The sequence below is a fragment of the Lolium perenne genome, chromosome 7 (assembly GCF_019359855.2).
Source record: "Lolium perenne isolate Kyuss_39 chromosome 7, Kyuss_2.0, whole genome shotgun sequence".
Lineage (NCBI taxonomy): Eukaryota > Viridiplantae > Streptophyta > Magnoliopsida > Poales > Poaceae > Lolium > Lolium perenne.
This window is the reverse complement of record NC_067250.2, coordinates 258,203,532-258,222,710: the sequence shown is the minus strand read 5'-3', so window position 1 is coordinate 258,222,710 and position 19,179 is coordinate 258,203,532. Positions and strand designations below refer to the sequence as shown.

Genomic DNA, 19,179 nt, shown 5'->3' with positions numbered 1-19,179 from the left:
TGCTAGTCGCTGGCGCGTTTGAGAAGATGCATCGACGCAGTATCGCTGCCAGGCGGGCCCGACGAAACGTCCGCAGACGCGAGCGGACACTTTGTGTGTCCGCGCAGCGTCCGCAGAGACGCATCCGAGGCGCATATTTGGGCCAGGTTTGCGTCTTCGCGGACGACCCGGTCACTTTGCGTCGCCCCGCTGGAGATGGTGTCAACAGTTGCGGAGCCAGGATCTTACAACGCCCAAGCGAGAGTTTTTGGCTCACGCCCCGGGCCAAGGCCCGTGCAGCCTGGGTCTGGCTCCGCCACTAGGTGTCAAACGCATTTCCAGTCACGGCAAACGAAAACGATCACTCAGCGTCCATTTGCATCGCGTTGTTGGAGGTGCCCTTAGCCAAAAACCTCGGAATCAGGACGATCTGGTTCCTGCACACTACACTGCATGTGCGGCAACGCCAACCGACGACCGGCCGGTCGATCCACTCTTTTTCTTGCGCCCGATGTGGTGCCACGCTGCCGGACTAGCGAGTGTTTGGTACGTGCTGGCAGCTGCAGTGCTGATGACCCCATTGCATCGTTCAGTTACAGTTAACACCGGCTGCTTAACTGAAGTGCAGTAAAACCTCCAGAGTAGGTGCGTACGACTGGAAGCTTTACTGAGGTCGAGTTGCAGCGACAGTGCCTGCCAAACTGCTATTGTTTTCCTCGCTGAAGCCCAGGTCGGCTGGACCGCAGGACCGCTGGACGATCATCTATCTCCGTCGATCGCCCGCCTTCTAATTGCGATGGAACACGACTAGCCGGTGTCTTTTTCGGATGATTGATGATCAACTCCTGCATGTTGCATTAGAAAGGTTTCCTTGACCCGTAGTGGAACAAGTCGCCAACCACTTGTACATAGTATCATGGATGCGTACAAAACATACTGCGTACTCTCTTCCATGGAAGACTTCTCCACCCACACGCCACACAGATCGATCCGGCCACCTTCCGTCACACGTAAAGATCGACGCCAGCCCGGCTTCGGTCCCGCCGCCGTCCATCTATGTCAAAGTGCAAATGTGAACTCGCGGAAGATCAGCGAGGTCATTGCGTCAACAGCTGCGTGCTAGCAATTTCTGACCTCCAAATGAAAAATAACATTCTAGGAATCTAATTCCTGGATGTCTGCTGCCAGAACACTCATCACCCTCGGACGTGGTCAATGGGAGGAGTACCAGCGTCTAGTGGGCAGGGGCGGAGCCAGAAATTGAGTATAGGGGGGGCGAAGAAAAAAAAACTGCACAAGAAGTGTCTCACAAATATATATCAGGTCTTAGTTGATATTGGTTGATTGATCAAATTATGATAATATAGTCTTTGCATTTGAAACAATGCTACGTTCTATTAGTTTGTAGCTATAGGTCCACTGGACTTATGGAACAAATCGAAATTCTCACCAATTGTGAAAGTTTTGCTACAGTTTATACACAATCTATACTATCTTTTACTACCCAGAATTTCCCTCGCAGATTTTCTTTGGAAAAAATAGATAAATTTAACCTTCTATTGAACATTTAGCTTGGTAATTTCACATCTGGGGACAAGATAGTATGTTGTATCACCGATCTATAAAATGATACGGAGTAACTAGCAATATACCTGAGGTAATATCTCCGGCAGACGTAGCAGCCGCGCCCCGCGCCATCAACCCATCGCGGTGGCCGGAGTTCGGCAAGGCGTCTGACCTACTCCAAGTGGCGGCTGCTGGCTATGCCCTACCGTCGCGGACGATGGTGATCAAGCAAGCCGAACCAAAAGTCGATGGATGAACGATAATCTAGCGTGTAAGGTAAAGGCTTGCGGCTGGGTCCATCTGAGCCCTCTAGGCTATAGCTAATTCTGTACCTGATGCTCCAATACTGATCGTAATGGGCTGGTGTTGGCCGGTTGGGCTTTGTCTTGCGTGGGTACAGGAAGTCACGCTCTATTCTCCTTGAATAATGGTAGAAAACTGGTCGTAATTAACTGCTTCTTGCCATACTTAGAACTATACTGTATACTGAGATTTGTTGAGGGGGGCCGAAGGTTGGGGGGGGGTCTAGCCCCTGCTCGCCCCCCCCCTGTCTCCGCCCCTGCTAGTGGGCAAGAACGAAAATAATCTGAAATAGAACCAACTCTAAGAAAATACCGCAAAGATTAAAATAGTCCTCCGACACTGATGCTACATATGGTTCTAGTACTTATGCATAAGCCACCTTGACCCTTCCGTGTTGGAGTTAAAACTTTTTTTCGTCTTCAGCGCTTGAGTCGGGTAGATCCTTGTTTTCGAGCGTCTGTTGGCTTCCATCTAGATCAAGGTGGCCAAATTTCCGCCTTGAGTCTAAGGTGAACAAATCCTTCATGGGTCTAAAGTGGCTAAATCCTTCTTGAAACTTAGATGGCCATGAATCCGCCTTTGAATCAAGGTGGCCAACTGTTTGGATTGCAATCTAGCTCAAAACCAGACACAACCATCTAACTTCTTAGTGTTCAGCCAACAGATAACCCTAACAAATGGCAAAGCTTTACCTTCTTTTTTTTTGGAAATCATATGCAATTCTACCTATCAACACTTTTGAATATCTCTCGATGCACAACTTGGTTTTGATGATATTTGTCGCCAGGAAAGCCCTTTCAAGTGTTGTTGTCGTTACCAGTAAAAGCAATGCAAACTCAATGATGTGATAATGTCGCTAAAGGAAACATGGTGTTTCTTTCAAATATCAAGAAATCTCTGAAGTATCCAATTACCGTGTATGAGTAAAGAATAACTCAAGATCAACTTGCGTACAGTAAGATCATGTAAAACAAAAGTTTTTATTCGCACTGAACCTAGAAAATGAGGGTATATTTTTGGTATCTACGTCATGCCTTTGGTTCGAAGTTAGTTTTATGCAGTGTTCACTAAAATAAACATAACTTTCTCGTAGAAAGTCTGTTTTGAACAGACAACCACTCAAATTATTCAGAAAAAACACATGCAACCAAATATTTTTTGCCAAAATCAAAGTAGGGCAGCCCCCTGCCTTGCCCTGCTGGGAGCTTCACCCCTGCAGGCATCGTACCACCACGAAGACGGTGTAACCGACACCTGCTCCGCTCACCTTTTTTAACCGTCTTTCACACACCGAGACACGTCCTGACAGTGCATGCTGGTCACCACAAGGCAACAACCACCTTAACGATGCACTTTCCACGGAGCAGAAAGGACCGCGCGCGCGCGTGTGACCGCGCTGTAGTGCGTACGACGCCACGAGCGGCAGGATCCACCGAGCTCAATCGGAGCTCCCACAGAAGCTTCCGTCCTCTCCTGCAAGAACGAACTCACTGACACACGTATCTCAGTGGAGCCGGAGCCAGAGCCCAGCCGTAAAAGTGCGTGCCCGGCAGCTCGCTCGCGCGCATTGAATTCGGCTGGCGAGCGCCATTAACTCTTTCACCTTTTCCTACGGAGCTTGCCGGGTCGATGCAGGCGCCATGGATTGCATGGGGATGATTGGCTTCTTGAGTGACTGACCGAGTGAGTGATTGAGTACTCCATGGTGAGCTGATGGATGGATGGATCGCAACCAGGATGCAGTTATTGCCCGCCCAACCTCTCGCTGGTTGCAACTTCGTACCACTACTCCACTCCACTCGCCATTGACGCAGCTTTGGAACTAGCGGAGTTAACCTGTAGCATAGTGCGTCAGTGCAGTGCATGGCATGGATTGTTGTTCAGTCCTAGTAGCAGCTTGCACTTGGCTGCCAGAGTTACTTACCACGTCCGATCCATCATGGGCTTGTATCGTGCATTCACACAGATTCCTGCTTTATTGTGGAGTAGGAGCGGCAGCCTACTCCACTCCTCTTCTCAGTTCAGAGGCAATTCAAGCTTCGACCATCCATATATCCTGTACAAAATTAAAGGATCATCAATAAACGTAAAATCGTACCCCCACTATTTGATACTACTATGAAATTGATGCGGTTACTAGTTCAGCAATTCACCATTGCACGAACCAACCTGGGAAGACAAATGACAACCACCAGCTATAAGAGTAGTTAGCAACAGTAGTAGCAAGTTCAAAAAACAAAAGATCTAGCGATAGGAGCTGGTGAGTGACGGATGGATCCATGAGCTCACTCAGCTCACCACTCGTATAGTAAACGAGCAGGGGTCTCACACGCCATAAATGAGGTCACCAAGCGTGTAGGTGGGGGAGTTTATTACCAGCGTTTACGTACTGGCAGCGAGGAGGGAGGGGGTGGCTATGTTGTTGCCACTCGCTCGGCCACAGTTCACCGACAGCCCACCCCGGCAGCGCATGAGGGGCCCCGGCACTTCCTTCCCCTTCCTCCTTTCGCTCGCCGGAGAGACTTTTCTGCTCTCCGAGGAGCAATTGAGCTTGCCGTTGGTCTTTCCTTCTGGTTGAGCTTTATCCCTCACCACACGCATGCTCTTAGTGCTGCTGACCCCACGGCTCCAACCTCCGATCCCTGCTTACATATAGATTACATAGTGGAGTGCTGCAATAGTAGTACATGTTCATACAAATGTGTAACAATGTTCATAAGTGTATCTAGTCCACAATGTTAACCCCATGGCTCCAAACCTCCGATCCCTGCTTACATGTACATGCTTGTGTGACAATCTTGATTATAAAAAAAGACAATGCGCATAAGTGTATCTAGTCGTAGTTAGTTGATTAGTTTTCAAATTCAAAATGCTATACTATAATCTAGACCCTCCAAAATAGCTAGTGTGCATATGCACTTTTATCTATTCTCCCAGAGTAACTTGTAACTTTTACCTCCTCAAGTTAACTCTGCTGGTTTAAGTGAGATGACAGCTAGATTCGGTGAGTAGTACTCCCTGTGTACTCGATCAATGGTCACACGAAATCTGATGAGAAGCTAGCAGTGGTTGCACGCACGACACAGTACTCCACTTCATGTCCTTGCGGAGCAGCAGTAAATCTGATGTGAACAAGGATCGTGCAAATGCAAGCAGCCCAGCCATTCATAACTGATACGTGGAACGCAAGTCACATGAGCTCCCAATTAAGTTACTGCCACCCCCAAATCCAATCACCATTCACCACTACCACACGCTCACTCTCACGCCATGTAGGCCTACATGTGCATTGTACGTGTATACATCCATCTTTCTATCTAACCACATTTAACGCTGCAAGTACGAGGGTCCGAGGGGCAGTAGCAGAGTAGCTTATATTCACTGGCAGCAGCAGGGCTTTGGCTCCTCCCCACACTACAGCGCTCCCCCACTCTTCTCTGGAGGAGGCCGGGCTCACACTCACTCACTCACTCACTGCCTGCTGCGCATTCCCTCCCCTCTGCTCCTGCCCGTCCTCTTCCCTGCCAGAGAATCTCCCGCTCTGCAGCACTCTGCAGAGAAGAAACATGGTACAGTCGAAGAAGAAGTTTCGCGGCGTCAGGCAGCGCCACTGGGGCTCCTGGGTCTCCGAGATCAGGCACCCTCTCCTGTAAGCCTCGCTCCCTCTCCCTCATCTCATCACTAGCTGCTACTCCTACCCTCCTACTCGTCTAGCTATCTCACTGTGTCCTGAGAGATACATTAGTTCTAACTTGAAGTACTGCTGCTGCTTTCGTCCGATTTTCTCATGATGTGTTGAAAATGCATATGCATGCATGAATTGTTTGCAGGAAGAGGAGGGTGTGGCTGGGCACCTTCGAGACAGCCGAGGAGGCCGCGCGGGCGTACGACGAGGCCGCCATCCTGATGAGTGGACGCAACGCCAAGACCAACTTCCCCGTCCCCAGGAGCGCCAACGGGGAGATCATCGTCGCCCCACCGGTGGCAGCAGCGCGGGATGGCCGCACCGGCGGCGGTTCGTCCTCCTCCTTCGGCGCGTCAGGCGCCGGCAGCCTGTCGCAGATCCTCAGCGCCAAGCTCCGCAAGTGCTGCAAGACGCCGTCCCCGTCTCTCACCTGCCTCCGCCTCGACACCGAGAAGTCCCACATTGGCGTCTGGCAGAAGCGCGCGGGCGCCCGCGCCGACTCTAGCTGGGTCATGACCGTCGAGCTCAACAAGGAGCCAGCAGTGGCGGCGGCTGCGGCGCCACCAACGCCCAGCGACAGCACCATGTCGGCGACTCCTTCCTCGTCCACGTCCACGTCCACATCCACAACGACGGGCTCGCCACCAGCGTGCGCAATGGACGACGAGGAGAGGATCGCACTGCAGATGATCGAGGAGCTGCTGGGCAGGGGCGGCCCGGCCTCGCCGTCACATGGCCTGCTGATGCATGGTGAAGAAGGCAGCCTGGTCATCTGAAGAAAAAACAAATATGCACGGTTAAGAAAGCGTGATCAGGTCACCATCCCAGATCAAGGATCTGGTAGGGTGGTTGGTGCACAGGCAGTTAAGGTCATTGCTCCACAGGCATGATAGGTATCTCAGTATCTCTCCGATTGCGCGCTACGTAAATTCAAGCTTAGGAAACGATTAATTAGTACTACGTCTGAAGCTCCGTGTATCTATTAATCAATTAAAGGCTTACTTGTATGTAACTACTATGTACACGCCGTCCCCGTCATGATAGTCACACCATGTATCAACATCATCATACTATATACTAGTATATAATTACGTACATCAGTGATATATCCCTTTCTAATAAATGGAATAAACACCTTGTGATGCAGTGCTCTTGTGCCTTCAATATCATTTTGCTTTCAGACTACTGTTGTTGATCTGTTGGGGTTTCAGCAAAAGTATCAGGAATTTGGTGAGGGTGATTTGCAAATTCTATACTTGATAAGACATTCATCACTAAGCACTGTTCATTCTAGTCCACATATGAATGTGTGTATGGACTGTACCCACTAACTAAGAATAAGGATTCTAAAGATGTGTATGGACTGTCATGTGAATGCAGGCACAAGTTTTTTAACATGTATGCAGTATGCTGGAACTTTTCATAGCAGAAAGAAGTAAAAACTGAAGAAAAAACAGCATGCGCCATGAAATTTCCTGTATATCAGTGAACGCAAAGCAAATCGGTAGCGGAAGTACGTCAAGATAATTTGATTTGAAAGTACACAAACTCCAAACTTCGACGATTCATCAATCTATCACTCCTATGCAGAAGGTAAAGGGCACGTTCCTGCATGTTCCCTTCGCTATCTCTCTTGTAATACAGAGGACCAGTCATCATCAGGACCATCAGATGCTCTCTAAACGTTGCTGAACAGATACATAATCTCATAGCTAGCGCTGAACTCAGATACCGATCAGTACATTTTTAACATCTACATGTGTTTATTTTTTACAGTTACAGAATGCGTTTAGTAACTAGTGCATCAAACTGAAAGATACAAGATTATCATTTCTCCACATTAAATAAGTAAATCCAATAGGGAGATGATTGATAATCACGAACCATGTTAGCCTATATAACTAGTACACAGACCATAGTGAGACGCTACTGCACCATGCTATGTGGACTAACAGATGACCACAAGGCACAACTAAACTGAGAGAGTGCACAAAACTACATGTATATCCATGGATGATCATCCATACACAAATCAGTACTAAAGGCAAAATGAAACGTGCATGTCAGCTTCAACCTAAGGTGTTTTGAACTGCAACGTCAATGCAGCACAAGCAAGCAACCAAAAAAGTTTTCAGGATAACAACATCATGTATCAAATATCAAACGGGCAAAGAAGAGGAAGCACTAAAATGGATAATAAAGATCATGGTCCCCATATTCTTTCCCTTTCTTAATTTCACAACACACACATATAGTCCCAATGAAGTGCAAATCATCTCTACGGTTGGTTCTATAGGTTGGCAAAGCAAGTAGTCAATGCAGAAGGGCCCAGTCAGTTAGTTGGTCAGTCATAAAGTACAATCATGTCAGGAAAATAATAATAATAATAATAACAGAAGGAAGATATATATTAGCTGCCTGTCACTGATGCATACACTAGTATGAGGTCTAAGATGTTCACCAAAACAACAGGGACACACAGATTTAGTAAATTAATCATACACAAAATGATAAAATAATACCTCAATAAAACCTTGGTGAAATCCAATGATGGCCAGAAACAAAAGCGTGCCAATATAGTGAGCTCCCTATTGAGTTGGGATGCTTACAAACAAACAAATATGTTTGTCTTTCTTGTCATGTCCTTGTTATCAGAAAAAGTGCTCACCAATTCAGGTCTCCATCTATCAAAACATAATAATTGGCTTCCGCACAACAAAAACTGAAATATGACAATCAGTGCTCCTAATATGTCCTGCAGAACAAATTGCTAGATATATGTTTTTAATAATTTAGATTAGTGACCCTGTGCCTCTATGTTTTCTGAAAAATCATGCTAGTTTCGTCTTGACATCTTGTGATGCCACAGTAGCTGGTGAAGGACCTCCCATGTTGCAAAAGCACGCATTAAATATGTCCAGTAGTGTGGGTGTACTGGTCCCTCAACATTAACTTGCCCTTTGCTACACACATTGGAATCAATCTGGCGATGTCATCCTAATTCAGATTTGTAAGGCCTAATGCATTAAGTTACCCAGCGATGTTGACACTGTTATCAGCCAGATCTACCTAAAATGGCCAAAATTGTGGTGTGCGTAAATGCCAACTAATTGATAAATGAGTTGGACAAATGGATGGTAAAGATAGCAAGAGTATACCCCTGGTAATGAGTGTAAAGATGGAAAGCTACTTTGTTTTAACTTGAGTAAAATGAGGAAGCTCCCAAGGACATTATTACAAAAAAGATACCAAGCACTTTTAGATTATACAAGTGAAGAATTAATTCAGATGAACAACCTCCCCAATTATCTTCTACATAAGTGGCAAGTATTTTTGAGGTAAGTGGTACGTTAAGATCATAAGACTTGCTGAGATTCACACATATCAGTAAAACCATATTTAAAATATAGCGAAGAATCAGTTCAGGTGAATAACAATCCCAGTATCTTGTACTTAACATGTAAGTTTTTTTCTTTTTTTTTGAAGGTAAATGGCAATGTTAAGGTCATAGGACTTGCTAAAGTTCACATATGAGGAAAACCATATTTACAATATAAGTTCACCAGGATAATTTATCCCATAAACCACTCTTAAGGGAATAAACTTGCAATTCAATGGTAACAAGACTTTATATCAGAGGATAATCATGAAGTAATTCATATAAGTGATTAGGGTTGAGAGTCTAACTTTTGGCAACAATTGGATTGCGATTCATAAAATTGAATTGACGATACACAAATGGTTCAAATCGAAAGCATCTCACCTTAGCACATTCCTATAATTTATAAGTGTATAGAAACTTGCGGCGGTACGGCCACAAGACTTTCTGCAATACTCAAAAGATTATGATGCAAGCAACCGCACACATGCAATGCATGTTCGCTCTGTATATATACACAGATATGAGAAAGCAAAAAAAAATTAACTAATCAGAAATATAATACCATACTTCTCAAAGAATTATGAGCTCCGAAAACATGGTGAGTAGTCTGCTGAATATCAGGTGAATAAATTACTATACTATGCAGTATTTGAGAGACCCAACATGTAAGAACCAATAATTTACCATATTTGGGAAGGTGCCACAGAAACGTGGTATTGTCGGCAATTCACAGTGTACCATAACAAGTGAACCTGATTAGTGAATATTGGAATGCTTTGACCTGCAGTTATTGTGTACAGCACTGTCTGGATTTATCAGTATCAATTCTTCTTTCTATTAAAGATAAATCACAGCTGGCACACACACTTCTAAATGACACGATGCGCAAAGGTTTTGTACATTTCGTAAATGATCACTCCTTAAGAAAATCAAGTCTGACCAGCATTTCTGAAGCAGCTAGCTGTAGACCAGCTAACCAACCATGACAAAGCGTTGGTCAGTATAACTGCTAGTGTATGATCAGACCCCTGCCCCTATTAGGAGGGCTTAGTACCGTGTCCTGGTGGTCCTAGCTAGTTGTTAGATCTTGACAGTTGACACTCACAGGCTTATAACCATTGAGAATGGTAGATGCTTGATGAATCATTATTTTGATTAGTATTGACAAGTCTTTCCATGGAATAAAAATAAATTATCTTGTTCTGCCCCATGTAAACATTTTATATAATGAAAAATGATGCAGTTCCCTACTGTTTTTTCGTCAAAAGAATAAACAAAAAAATAATGCATAGGCTTTTCAATTTAAACATAGATCACTTAGGACTTCCACAATAATATTTTAGTAATTCCTCTTTTTACAACTGTATGTGTCACAGTGTTACCATGGTATGCATGCAGAAAAGCTTCCATAATTTTGACCACTGTCTACTATACTAGAGAATTTCACTATAGCTTTATAGTCAAAATTTCAAAAATCTAAGGATCTATTCATCAATTTGGCTTAAGTACATAACTATATTTAGGGTTTGCAGAAGTACAGAGTTAAGAGGCAAAGGTTTCAAAAAACTACATGTTTTGAGAATTCAGTGTTAATAGTAATAGCCTGACATGGCAATGAAATGCAAACAACATGGCAACGGAATATGCATGGAAGGCTACTCATAAACAAGAAATTTAGCGATACCCTTTCACCCAAAATCTGTATGTATGTGAAATGTTGCTTAAATCTATAGTTCTTTATAGATTTGATAATAAACATGTAATGTTGTGTGAAGATGTTATTTCACTAAAATAAACTAGCTTTCGATATCTCCAGCTGACAAGTATACCTTTGAACATAAATTGGTATAACTGGTTCTACGTGGTCTGCTCATTGCACATTACAAAAAAAAAGGCCAGTCCACAGAGGGCATGTGAACTTAGTTTGGGCTTTGGACCAACAAGCTTCCTAGGAAATATATCAAATCTGGTACTACTTTATAAAAAATATACATAGGCGCAATTTTATTTTGTTTAAGCCTGGCATCAATATTGCAAACCTGCAACAATTTGTTCGAAAAAGGCAAAGTCATGGTGCTGAATCTTGGTACTTGTATGAACTGTTTATTCCAATAGCCACAGTTTTAGTTTCATCACTTCAATTCTTCTACACTTGGGCAGTGCTCATTTGGTCTCACTTATTATTTAAAGCCTAAATAGTTGTGTGTATCTTCTGTTTCTCATTATATTATCCTTAAGCTAGAACTTGGCTACTGGACTTGAGTACATACACCCATATGATAGTCAAGGGTTGGAAGCAGGTGATCAACACTTAGGGCATGCCCAATGCACTGCCCTAGAGGTGCTGCTTCACAACTTTAGTTAGGTTCGGGTGGTCCAAAGTAGGTTCGGATGAGGAGGCAGTCTCCTCTTCAAGAAGTGGGATCTTCAGTCCTAAAAGCATGCTTTTTGGAGAGAGAAAGAGATACATAGTGTCATATTTGTGGGATCGCTTCTCTATTTTTTCTGACTAAAGTTGTAGCTTCCATTGGAGAGATAAAATTCACCATGTTGCTTCTTACAACTTTTTTACATGGAGCAGCTAGTTGTGTATGCCACCATTGCTCATGCCCTTAGAGCACAAGAACCCAAGCAAACAAGTTTCAACAGCATAAGTGTGCCAGGTCTATAGTATGCAAAAGTAACCTTGAAAGCAACAATAAGACTGAGGTCACGCTGATATGTATTTGTCCATTTGCTTTCAAACGATGACAAAATGAGCAATTTGTCCACATATTATCCAATTTCCCTCTCATAGCACCACAACACCACAGTAACTTAGTTCCCAACCAACTACAATCAATACAGTAAAAGTATAATTTTTATACAAAATGAGTGATCACAAGAGCCGATATTACCCGGCATGATCAACCTAGACCACACATCTTGATTCCTTTACACTAGATATAGCCAAGAGCAACCAGGCCACATATTTATTCCCGAGTAAAAAAAAGGAGCAGGTTGCCAACCAAGATAACTCCGTAAAACTTAGGTAAGAAGCAGCTGAAACCATAGCAAAAATACTTACTAGAGTAAACTATGTTAAGGGAGGTCACATAGAAGGAAGCAAAGTGAATTCATGTTTCTTGAAAGAAAACAGCAAATATCCTAGAACCAATAAAGAGTTGAAAAGCTGACTTGCACTGAACTATTAGCAACCAAGATCTGGGAAGCTTTATTTTGGGAGAGTAGTCACTCCTATAAATGGTAAGGCATCATTCATAGCTTCCTGTGCTGGAGCTAGCCACACAAGTTCAAAACCTATGATGTAACTCATTAACTCTTACTTCTAACAGGTCTCAACAATTGCCCTCTCAAATAAAGAAATTGAAAAGCCACAATAGGATAAAGGAAAACTGCATAACGTACCTTCTGTACTTGACTCATATATTGTTTACACTAGAATAGGTGGCAGATAATTTAATTTGTCATATGATGATATAGAGATTCATGTCAAAGAGTTTGTCTCTGCACTCTGACAGGTTGCAGAGAATGAAAGATCTCACTAAAAAAAAGCTTCCAGTTGTCCTCAATCACAAGAAATTAAAAAATATGTGTCCTCCATTCAACATATTCTTGGTGGAATTCTTCAGGTAAACCAAATATGACTTGGCATACTCTCAAAACCCATGATTCATGCTATGTCCCAAGACTTGGTAGAAACAATGGCAGATAATTCTTTTGTAAGGAAAATCTTCAACTCCAAAATGGTGACTACTCATTAGTTGTTTAAATGCTTTCTTCAGCTTACTTGGTTTCTGGCAGGTGATCTTACTGCAATCTGATCTGTAAATTACTATTGCTGAATGCTGAAACGTAACTAGCAGAGTTGAAATATTGCAACCAGGCCTGTGGAAGTGCTCGACAAGTTGCATGGCATGATATCTAAATGCATTGACTGCAAACAATCTACATCACCCAAACAAGGGTGCAGAAGATTATACGGTTCAACATCGTAAGATCAACCAGCCTACTATACATACTGGTACCAACTATAGCCCATCTCAATTTCTGCAGTTCTGGGGCCAAATGATCTTCATAGAGAAGTTTTAAAAGGTAGATCCTTTTGAAGCACTATTGCTTGCTTTGACACAAACAGGAGCAACTGCACATGGTCCTCACTGGTCCATAAGTGCTACAACTGCACAGTTGAACATCTCGAGATTTTGTCAACTGGGAACAAAACTGTTTCTTTGCTGATACGTAGCATTAACAGAGTCAAAGGCTTTCATTATTTATTGCTTGCATCTGTGCTTGGTAGACATAACAGATCTTGATGTCTCAGACTCAGCAAAACCCTCAGCGGGAGACCACAAGGTGTGGTGCATGTGATTGCAGTTCGCAACTAAATGATCGTCAATATGAGAAATTGGTATGGCAGGGATGCTGCTGCATTAAGCACAGAAGATCTCACCACCAACTGGAGATTCGGCATAGTTTTCTGCCTATGTTGCCAGCTTTATGTTAGCAGAAGAACAGCAAAAGGAATGCTCTTGAATTCATCGTCAATTTGGCCATATGCACTTGCCATATCGCCCGCATACAAGGCATGGCTCTTTAGGGTGGACTTTTCCCTGCTAAAAATACCAAGGCAGGGAAGTCTTAGAACTAGCAAATCATTATCGAGGTGACGCTAAATCAGACGAAGGAAACGGGTAAAACACCTGCATATAGCGTGTAACTTTGCAAATAATAATATAAAATAAACTTGCAATGCCAGAGTGTATAAAATAACAGATCATCAACTCGATACATTTTCCAGGGAAAACTTTGTGCACATTTGTTTTATATATGGACATTCTATGGTTATAAAGCAGATAAATCTTTGGGTCACAAATGAAACTAGCAATGGTAAAATAGCTAAACGATTGTATGGACATGAAGCATCATGCGTTATAACAGGAATCCCTACTTTTATCTCACATTCATCTGAATTCAAAGGCGTTGTAAGTAAACAAAGTTTAGGTACAGAAGAAACGTTAACCACTGCAAAAACAGGTAAACATACAGACGAATTGCCAATAACCAAACAAATGGCGCATATTGCATTTGCTCTCAAGCAAGGTTCCAAACGGACAACTCGATACTACCCACGGCAGTGCGGACCAAAACAAGCAGATCCTAACTGCGCATGTACACCTCCAAGGCTCCAAACCTAGAATGCTGCCGAAATTCAGAGGGCAATTGCTCAGGACTGGCCCTCGTCCCGAAACACCGGAACCCCGTTTCGAGCCCACAGAAACCGGCACGGATTGCCGCGTTCGAGCGCAACTAGACCGCCCAGAGTAAATCGCGCATTACACCACCTCGTTCATCCCCTTTCCCCTCGCGCAGAACACAAACACGAGAGCCCGTCGTTCTGGGCAGCAGTTCAAGGCTTGTGAGAGGAGATGCTCGGCGTAGCTCGCAGCACGGACAAGCGGAGCGGGTACCAGGAGGACGCGCGCCGGGCGTCGTTTACAGCGACGGCCAGGGATTTGAGTCGCCGGTGAGCGGCGGAGGGGAAAGGAGCGCCAGCCGACGAGACCAACGCGGCGGCGACGTGAGGGAGATCGAATTGTGGTGGGCTACTGGGCTGCTTCTCGTGGGCTCTTTCGTGTTTGCGTGTCGTCATTGTTCGATTAATTTGTCAGCTGGGCTGTGTACAGGTTAATGCCATGTATGGCCTGCGGACTCTTTTTCTTTTGAGGGAACACTGGGCTTTATTGGATCACACAACCAAAATGTCATTACAAATATGCTCCCGTTGCCCGAGAGTGAAGCAGCCGAAACCGCCGCCTCCCTTGAAGTCGAATCGGAGGACGAGGATCGCCGCGTCATCGCACCTCCCTTCAGCTCGCCGGTGCACGCTGCCGACGTCTCGGCCTGCATGACTTGGGTCCTTCGGCTGCCTACGGAGCTGAAGATCTTGGCCTACCTTGCGGATATCGACCTGCTCAGTATGTAGGCCAACCTCCATTATAAGAACTGTGCTACTTCGCATGTGTGTGCTGCGTGCTCGGCCATTGAGACCGGTCGGCACTTATTCTTTGACTATCGGTCGGCCGTGGCTATCTGGCGTCAGCTGGGGGTCTCCATCTCGGTGGTGAGGTTCTCGCTCTGGGACTTGCAGGCTCCCGTGCGGGTGCCCACAGACACATGTCGGTCCGGTGTGCCGGTACAGATGGATTTACTGCCAAGTCGTTTTCGGGTAATAATAACAAACGGTGGGTGGGGTTTTTTTCCCGTCATTCTCGAAAGAAAGAAGAAAAACCACAGCTATGGTTTCCTTCTGTCCGATGTCAAAGCATGGGAGCTGTTTTATGTCACCACTCATCACTGAAAGCTGTTCCAGGTCAGTTACAAAATGACAAAAATCAACTTGCAGTCCCGCAAAACAGCCGTTTCGTTAGGAACGAATTTGTTTTTTTTTTGTTGTTGAGGGAATTCAACAGAAACGAAATGAGAAGCCGTGGATTGGGTTGTGAGTTGTGACACGGTTCAGCCCATCTAAGATCTAACTGACGGCCCATTCGCCAACGTACAAAGATAGGGCTCCGCTCGCGACGGCGCCGCCGGCCGCTTTCATCCGCCGCCCGCCGCCCGCCGCCCCCGCCATGTCCATCCCCACGGATCGCTCTCCCCCGTGGGAGGAAGGCCGTACTTCACCTCGAGTCAGGTGCGTTGAAGCGGCAGAGGTAGCGTCAACCATGGCGACCTTCCCCTCCGTTTTTCACCGATCCCCTCACCTCTCCACCGTCTCTCTTTGTGCAGGCCGTCCTCTACTCCTCCCAGCGGCACGGCGGCGGAGGGACTCACCGACGATCTCCTCGTGGAGGTCCTCTCGCGCCTCCCGGCCAAGTCGCTCTGCCGCTTCAAGTGCGTCTCCAACCACTGGCTGAGCCTCATCGACCACCCCGACCACCGCAAGAAGCTCCCCCAGGCCCTGGCCGGCTTCCTCCACAGCAGCACCTACACCTACAAGTGGCGGCTGGAAGCACCCGTCCACTTCACCAGTTTCCCAGGGACACGCTGCCCTCCGGTCGACACCTTCCTGCACAACAACGGGCGTGTCGATCTATTGGACTGCTGCAACGGCCTCCTCCTCTGCCGCTGGTACGACATCTCCTCCGAGGGTGACAGGTTCAGTTATGTCGTGTGCAATCCCGCCACGACGAAGTGGACCGTATTGCCGGGCTCCGGCAAGGCCACCAAGGAGGTGAGCGCCGTGCGCTTGGGGTTTGACCCAGCCCTGTCGTCGCATTTCCATGTGTTTGCGGGAATATGTCCTCTGTGTTTGTGACTTGTTCCGGTTAGCTTAGAGCATCTCCAGCCGCGTCCCCCAAAGCGATTTGGGGCGCGCCGGACAAAAAAACCGTTCCAGCCGCGTCCTCCAAAGCTCATTTTTGTTCGGCGCGCCCCCATACGGTGTCCGGCGCCCCGAGCCCCCCGTCTCCGTCCCACAGGGGACGCACCGGGAACGCCGGACACAACGAAAAGCGAGGCGAGGAGTGGCGGGGCACAGCTGAAATAACATTGTGGGAATCATGCAGCGCAGATTGAAAAAAAATGTTGGAATTTATTGGTGCCGTAAGTCGCGAATATTCACGCGAGCGCACGCGCTATGTGTGTGGTGCAACACTAGTGTGCTTCTACCATTTTAGATGTCAACAAGAGCTCTCCTTATAAGTTGGTACCAACCTTCTTCCCTTAGCAATGTGGGACTAAAATTTAGCCATACCACTAGAGTTTTCAGGATTTCAGTTGGGCCGCAGGTTCTAGAGTGGGCCTCTGTACGTATTGATGTCCTTCTAACAATAGCTAGAGCTTATCTAGCTTCCCATTTCCTCAGCTGGGCTAAAGATTTCTCTACAATGCAACAAAAACGAGTAAACATGTACTTCTACTTTTTTCTTTCCGCCCAGCCACCCATGTACTTTTCAACAGCCACAAAGATGAGTTCCGAGGATATGCGCACGTACACGAAACACGGATTAGCACTTCCACGGCGACATGTACGTACCTTCATGGATTAGCTAGCCAAAAAGCAGACAATGCAGGCACAAACAAATCGGGTTTCTCTTTTTCCCCCTCTACCCGTAAGCTTTCTTGGAGCTTTTCTTATAAATATAAATACTATATATCAAAGCTAGATGAGTGTGCTTCCTTCTCAGCCATTTGGTTATACCATATGAAAATTGCTATATGAACATTTTTTCGGAAAAACTGCACCATTTATTGTCTCTTTATTCTGACAAAATACTAATGCTTTTTCTACACTATTCATGGCATATGAACAGTACCATATGAAAATTGATACATGAACATTTTTTCGGAAAAACTGCACCATTTATTGACTTTTCTATTCTGACAAAATACTAATGCTTTTTCTACAGTATCTTTGGAAAAATGTAGTTACTTCACAAACGCTCTGTCGCTTATACTATTGCCATCTTTTATCTGGGGTAATACTACAGTCTTCTTCTATGTTAACGTCAGAAAAATATACTTACGGTATCTTTGGAAAAATATATTTGCTCCACCATTTGCCCCCTATTTCAACCAGAAGAAAGTTCAGCCGGTTTCGTCCGGATCGCCTAAGACGAGGCGGGAATTAGGGTGTTTTATCCCGGTTCTGACGTCCTGTTTTGGCTCAGTTTCATGTTTTGTGGCCGGTTTTTTGGTCGGTTTTTCCTACATGTAAAACTTAAACTACCAGTTAGGATGCGCTGTTCCTTTCCATTGGATAGAAAAGTACTAGCTTTTATCATGCACGAACAATATCAGCTATGATAAGCGCTAAGGTCCATCCAAAATAGCCTGTTCAAGTGCCACCATTGGGTGTGTTAAAAAGGAGAAAAACCATTGGGCGGAAGCTGGCAGCCATGAAACCTCCTCCGCCTCGCTGTCGCACCGCGCTAGTGGACCTTGTCTATCTCCTACTCCAGCGCGTCGACTCCATAGCTACGGCGAGCCAGCGAGGCTTCACTGGAAGGCCTTCCAAGACTTCAACACGACTTCCCGGCACCGATAAGGACGTGCAGCGTCGCGCCGGGCCATCGATCCTCTAGCACACTATGTCATAGCGGCCATACAGAACACACACGACGGTGGATTCAAGCGCATTGTCCTGGACCTATAGGTGTCTGCATGCAGGCAGGCAGTGAGCGTGTCCACGAGCCGCGACGATGGTACACTCCCGAACGGCCAACAGGCAGATGAGCATGGGGCTTATCGGCGAAACCACATTTGAACTGGACAACCTTGAAGGACACGCCCAGTGGGACAAATATGAACCTATAGACACCCTGCTCACCGACTAGGAGAGGTAATTAAGCTTTGTTGTCATCTGAGGAAACATTGGCTAGCGTGTTTATCTTCCACGTCCTCAATAGATGCCTACTAGGTTAGCTCGACGCACGCATCTAATGGCGGTAGGTGGTTCGTAGGAGGAGTGTTACTTCCTTCATCGTCTAATTTGTCGAGTGGTGCCCTGAACACGCCGGGGGCTAATGCCCAGATTGTATGTTCCTCTTTTTGATTGCTGAATTTTGAGTCACCCAAGAATATTTTATCTATTCTTTTCATTTTGTCTTGCAAAATCAGGGATGCTTCTTGTACGTTGAGCCTTATTCCGAGCACGTACCGCATGCCTGGATGATCCGCATCCATTTATGATGCTCCTCCTTTATCGAAATTTTTTTTGATGCTCCTCTGTGAACCTCAGCTACTCCTTTGCGTCCAACTTCCGGACGGCATTGGCGCAGCCTCTCTAGCTTTGAAAAAAGTGTAAACTACTTCTTCCATGATGGCCCCGCCTCATCGTCCTCACGCCGGCGCGCGCTTCCGGCTCGTCACCTCCTCCGAAGAGGCGGTGTCGGTCGACGCGTCGAACGAACTCGTGTCCTCCTCATCGTCGAAGGTGCACGCCGGCTGCGCCTTCGCCTTCGCGTCCACGTCCACCTTCGCACGGGCCGCCGCTTCCTCCTCCTCCTCCTTAGCCTCTTCCTCGTCCTGCTCCTCAACCTCTTCATCGTTCTCGCTGTCCGGCGGCAGGGAATCGTCGCTTTTCGGTGGCGGGGAACCGTCGCTATTCGTTGCAGCTCGGTCCCACCAATGGCGCCATCCAGGCGATTTCCCCTCGTTGTCTGTGTCCGATGGAAAAGAGAGACTGCTCATGGTGAAGTGTTCGACGATAGAGGATGGTGAACAGATGAATGGCGCCGGCCGGTAGATCGCAGAACGT

At 46.0% G+C, this 19,179-nt stretch overlaps 2 protein-coding genes across 2 annotated transcripts in view; both read left to right on the top strand.

The window, feature by feature from the left end:
- Nucleotides 1-5,244: 5,244 nt before the first annotated feature.
- Nucleotides 5,245-6,679, top strand: LOC127313543 (ethylene-responsive transcription factor WIN1). Its single transcript, XM_051344028.2, has 2 exons — nt 5,245-5,497; nt 5,679-6,679. The coding sequence occupies exons 1-2, from the start codon at nt 5,415-5,417 to the stop codon at nt 6,307-6,309; spliced, it is 714 nt and encodes a 237-aa protein (XP_051199988.1). The 5' UTR covers nt 5,245-5,414; the 3' UTR covers nt 6,310-6,679.
- Nucleotides 6,680-15,490: 8,811 nt separating this feature from the next.
- Nucleotides 15,491-19,179, top strand: part of LOC127313538 (F-box protein At5g07610) — a 30,903-nt gene continuing 27,214 nt past the window's right edge. The window contains exon 1 of the mRNA XM_051344026.2: nt 15,491-15,612. Within this exon, the coding sequence (XP_051199986.1) occupies nt 15,551-15,612 (62 nt within the window). The 5' untranslated portion in view covers nt 15,491-15,550. The remainder of the gene's footprint in view (nt 15,613-19,179) is intronic.

Excerpts from the sequence above, each read along its gene's own strand:
- LOC127313543 (XM_051344028.2), top strand. The coding sequence starts at position 5,415 with ATGGTACAGTCGAAGAAGAAGTTTCGCGGCGTCAGGCAGCGCCACTGG. Across the intron at positions 5,498-5,678 it reads GAGATCAGGCACCCTCTCCT|GAAGAGGAGGGTGTGGCTGG; the intron begins GTAAGCCTCGCT and ends AATTGTTTGCAG.